Source organism: Lolium rigidum, chromosome 6, assembly GCF_022539505.1.
Source record: "Lolium rigidum isolate FL_2022 chromosome 6, APGP_CSIRO_Lrig_0.1, whole genome shotgun sequence".
Classification (NCBI taxonomy): Eukaryota; Viridiplantae; Streptophyta; class Magnoliopsida; order Poales; family Poaceae; genus Lolium; species Lolium rigidum.
The window spans coordinates 235,949,575-235,954,595 of NC_061513.1; the positions used below are offsets into that span (position 1 = coordinate 235,949,575).

Here is a 5,021-nt window from a genome sequence, read left to right on the forward strand (position 1 = left end):
TTGAGTGGCAGGCGGCTAGGGCTCTCGAAATCAAAGCGTCCACCGAAGCAGAAGCGGCGGCGTTAATGACAGCCGCCTGCATCAACATACAAAAGCTAAGCCAACGCCGAGAGGATGCACAATCTGTTTGAGGGTCATCGTTGGATCTCGCAATCTGTACCCACGCAGATAGAATTGGACATCATCTATCCGTCATCCGTTTGTAGGCCTCCGTTAGAGATGCCATAACTGGACATGAACATGGCATGGGTTGTTGAGCTTGAATCAGCAGCAGCGTCGCCTTCGATGACATACACACGGCGTACGGTCGGAAGTCAAAACTCTGAATTTTATGCAAAATAACTCGGAAAGCCAAGCTGAATCATTGGATGCTCAAAGATAGAGAGATATCCATTGACAAATAGGACGTGGCACAACTCAGGTGCGGCGCCAAACGCAAAACAGTGGTTCAGTCTATAGTACCATCTGGCACATATCTACGCAGCTGTCTGATGAATTACGCCCTTGAAATTACAACATCAATTTTCTTATCTATGGAAAGTCACAAGCGCAAACAGATCCCTTCCCTGCGGTCCACAGATAACAAAAGCAAGCTGCTTCAGAAAGTTCAGGAACCCACAACACGAGCAGGTTCTAGGCTGTTGATCAGTTGATGTTCATGTCCTCTGAGCCAGCGCCATCGCCATCTGCGTGTTGTGAGTCTAATTGTTTAGCTACGTTATTCTGAGCAGTATACAAGGAATTAACTGGCAGGTCCGTTTCACAGAAAAGAAGCATGTAGCACCACGGAATAACATACCCTCGTTTTCAGATGCTGTGTAGATAGAGCTCCTTGAGCGTTGTTGATGTTGTCGTGTGGGCTGAAATAAGACCAATGCACTAGAATGAGTTTATGGTGCACATTTTGCAGGCGTTCAGAACTCAAAATAACTGAACATTTTAGGCAAAGAAATGCTGAACTTGACAATACAGTACACACAGGTTTTCTGGACACATATGCTATCTCAGGGTGCTTTGAAAAGTAGTACCTGCAACTTTGGCCTAAGTGCCTCAAGCGGTCCTTTGGGTTTGGCAACACCTTGCTGTCCAGACTGCCCAGAAAAATATCCAAATAATAGTGCATTGGAATTCAGACCTCAATTAAGAACAAGTGAAAACAGAACGGAAGCCAAAGAAGGATTATACCTTTCCCAGAGCCCAATCAGCGGAATCAAAATAGGCCCGCTCATGATCCTACAATTAGGAAGAGCAATTTAATTGCTGAGAACTAGTGTTGTTTATGCAGCAGATATGGACTGTTTCATCCAGGGATGAGGTATTCAAATTCAAGTACCTTTGAGATGAGCGGTGGCTTTTTGGGAATTAGTCCTCCAAACTTCTTCTTGATTGATTGTTCCTGCGCATAAGTCATAAGAGAATGTGTTTAATGTTGAGCACAACTAACTGATCATGCCAGTTACAGAGACCAAAATACAAGAATAAAACATTGCCTTTTAAATGAACATATAATCTTCAGAACTAGTCCAGAAAATAACCTGTTGTTGAGCTGAGGGCATGGAAGTATCTCCACTATGGTCCATAGGTTCAGAATTAACAACAGCATTGGTGTCCTTCATCTCCGACATGGTGCTAAAAACAAAATGTACTGATGTTAGTATTCACATTAGAAACCATTAAAGTGCAGTATTGAAGGCATATGTGATTTACCAACAGAATTTGAGACAAAAACAAAATCAGAAGCAAGTATTGTCCAATATCATTGACTCCTCCAGTTTGACTCTTAGGAGAATAGAAATATTTCAAAATAGCCCTTGTACTTTGAATGGGTAATACTATTCTTTTGGCTTCAAACATAATCAAAGAACCTTTACTGGTTTTATTACAGCTAATAGTTTCTGGGCTAGTTCTCAGTCTATAACATAATGTACTTGATGCGCTAACTGTAGCTGTCTACTAGTTGTTATACTATTCTCGGGTGGTCATCATAACTACTTTCTATAATGAGCAATTGATGTAGGCAAATCTGAACAATTCAGTGAACTCAAAGAATGTGCTCCAGATGCAGAATTCAACATGTCACTTCTCTCTTGTTAGTTGCATTGATATGATTTCTATCTTTGCGGTCACATGCTAAAATTAATATACTGGGAACATGTGACCCCTGGAATAGCCCGTCAAAAAATAATAACTGAGAAGTCCCATAAGAAGGAAACATGTGTTTATCTCTTGCTCCACAGAACTACATCAACATGAGACAGGCTATTTGGACCTTAAATGGATCAAACTTTTGTATTAATTAATAAATTATTTAGCTTTTCTCATATTATGTGTTTCGAATCTCGATAAAAAGGTCACAAGCCGAAACTTTGAGTATTCATTTTATCTACAACTTGATAGAAGCCTTACACAGCTTGTTCTTTTTAGACCCTTAAATTAAATGATAACTTTTGTGACAAAAGAACAGCTTGGCTGTATTTCATTAAGTGGGCAGAGGGAAAGTGTACATATCAGTTACAACAGGAATGGCCATCGTATCGATGGCTCGGCAGGTGCTTTGACCTGGCAGCAACTACTACTCCCTCCGTTTCAATGAATAAGACTTTAAAAAAAAAGTCAAGATAACTAAACTTTGACCAAATATTTAGAAAAAACTATTTTAGCAACTTTAATATTACATAGATATCATATGAAAATAGATTTCATGTTGTATCTAATGATATTGATTTTGTAGTGTACATGTCAATAACTTATTCTAAAAGCTTGGTCAAACTTTACATAGTTTGACTTTTCAGAAAAATATAAGACTTATTCATTGGAGCGGAGGTGGTACAAGATAAGAACGATTCCAATAAGGTTCAGGGATGATCTTCGTGATGGCTAGGAGCCCTGCATCTCTCCAGCATTTAGCCTCATCAATAAAGCGGACGAAGGCTTCATCAACAGAGCTGCAGTGGGCTCCAAAGGCGCGGGCGTTACGCTCTTTCCATATCACTAAAGATTCAACTATCTCTCTAGTAAGGTTGGTCAAAGAAAAAATAAGCTAGCGCTCAAGGGTCCTTCAAATGGTAACATCTGCTGAAGCTATTCTAGATGCAGCAGTTAAGCAGTAGCTTGGGTACCTTGGCCTCTACAGTGTTCCACAGGACAGCTCTATCTACATATCCTCATCGAGAGCCCAAACTTGTACTTGAATGCCAGGTAAATTACACTATCCCATTCGGTACACTTCCAGCAGATGCCTGCGATCTGTGTGACTACGGAAAATCTAACTGAATCTGCTGATTCATATTCACACACCCCACGTTCCATGCTACTACTCGTCTGCTCTGCTGAGTATATCAACTGATTCTTGAATTATTCATCCTTGAACACACGTAGTTGCTCTATGATTGTGCCAAATTCTGATCTGCCGATCTCTTTATTCCATTTGGACAGTCTGAACCTACATCAACGGCCGGGAAATTCTCTTCCTAACTTTCTCGCACGCATCGCCGGATCAAAAAAAAAAAAAGTCAAGGAAAAATCGACAAACTCTGACTAGTCAAAATTATCGTCCGAGAACTCTTCCCGAATTCGGAGGAGCCGCCGACAAGAACCAGCCGGATCTAGTGACGGCGGGATCTACCAACTACGGAGGGAGCAGGGTAGCAACCGAGTCCCGACGGCGAGTGATCAAGCAAGCTAAGCAGAAGGGGAGGAGATGACTTACAGCTACGATGGTGGCGATCCGAGGCGGAAGCTTGGTTGGTGGCTCGGGGCAGAGAAAATGGGGAGGAGCAGAGCAGAGCAGAGCAGCGAGTCGAGGAGGGACGGAGGAATATTTGCTGCTGCGATCGGATCGGTCTCGAATTGTGAGATGCACGCAAGAAATGGAGTACCACATGCTCCTGCCCTTGCTCCGTGTGGGTCCCACGCCCTGGATTTCGGCCGTTACTATCGTATAGTGGCGTGCCGGCCATGCAACTTGGGGCTTGCCCGGACTCTTCTGCAGAAAAATATCTTTCCTTTCTGTTATGGATCTGTTTTCATTTTTTTTTCTGCGCATAATGTTTTCTTTCTCTCTAAAAATCTTCTACTTCCTCCATTTCAATATTTGCTGTCTCTGATTTTTAGTAAAAGAAATAGGTAGAGTATATGCTAAGGCATGTCCACAACTTCAATGCGGATAGAGAACCAACCTGAGCTTGGATGGTTAGGACGGTGGTTGTACCCCCAGCTCACCAGAGTTTAAACCTCATATTTGACATCTGTGTGTCTCATAAAGGCAGAATATTCTTTCAGTAGGAGGTGATGTTTCCATCGACAGCGAGGCGCCTGTGGTGACTTCGTTAATTTCAAGATTCGATCCGCCGGCTCAATTTTTCGAAGATGCTCGTAGGGGTAGGGTGTGCGTGTGTGCATTTATATGGGTGAGTGTATGCTCGTGTATGTGAGAGTCTACGTGTGTACTGTGTTTCTCAAAAAAAACTTCAGTACGGATATATGAGAGACTGTGTCCCAATGTCACCCAACCGGCCTCCATTTAGTCTGGGGTTGATCTTTTTTTTTTTTGCTTATTCTCACCATTTCAGCTATTTCCATCATTTTTGTATTTATATTGTGTACATAAACAAGACGGTTCACACAATCAAATAAATGTATACATTGTTCATACATTAATTGAAAAAATATAGTTCACAATTAAATAAATTTAAACATTGTTCAGAAAATAATTTAAAATACATAATTCATAGAATCAAATAAATTTAAATATAACGAGATGAGAGGACTACTGATTGAACGGGCGTAGATTGCATCGCTCGAGGTCCTCCGGCACCAGAAATAGGTGGAAACAACGCCGGATCTAGGCACGAACTCCTTCGGCAAGCAGCGGCAACGGTGTGGTGGATTCCACGAGAAACGACGGAGGTAGCAGCGCAAAAAAGAAGAGAACGAAGAGGTAGGAAGTGGGGTGGGAGACAGGGTGGAGTGAAGGGTGTCATTGACTGGGTAGGGAGGTGGACAAGACGAGGACAAGCACA

At 42.1% G+C, this 5,021-nt stretch overlaps 1 protein-coding gene across 1 annotated transcript; it reads right to left on the reverse strand.

The window, feature by feature from the left end:
* Window positions 1–348: 348 nt before the first annotated feature.
* LOC124660731 lies at window positions 349–3,862 on the reverse strand. Its single transcript, XM_047198547.1, has 7 exons — window positions 3,710–3,862; window positions 1,536–1,629; window positions 1,334–1,396; window positions 1,186–1,233; window positions 1,029–1,091; window positions 800–860; window positions 349–686 (listed from the first exon to the last, which is right to left on the reverse strand). Exons 2-7 carry the CDS (start codon window positions 1,623–1,625, stop codon window positions 646–648), a joined length of 366 nt encoding a protein of 121 aa, XP_047054503.1. The 5' UTR covers window positions 1,626–1,629; window positions 3,710–3,862; the 3' UTR covers window positions 349–645.
* Between the last annotated feature and the right edge of the window lie 1,159 nt (window positions 3,863–5,021).

What these genes read in the sequence shown, in the direction of transcription:
- LOC124660731 (XM_047198547.1), bottom strand. Translation starts at nt 1,625, where the DNA reads ATGTCGGAGATGAAGGACACCAATGCTGTTGTTAATTCTGAACCTATG. An exon ending in CTGATTGGGCTCTGGGAAAG is followed by an intron (nt 1,092 to 1,185) that starts GTATAATCCTTC and finishes TTTTCTGGGCAG; the next exon opens with TCTGGACAGCAAGGTGTTGC. An exon ending in CACAGCATCTGAAAACGAGG is followed by an intron (nt 687 to 799) that starts GTATGTTATTCC and finishes CACAACACGCAG; the next exon opens with ATGGCGATGGCGCTGGCTCA.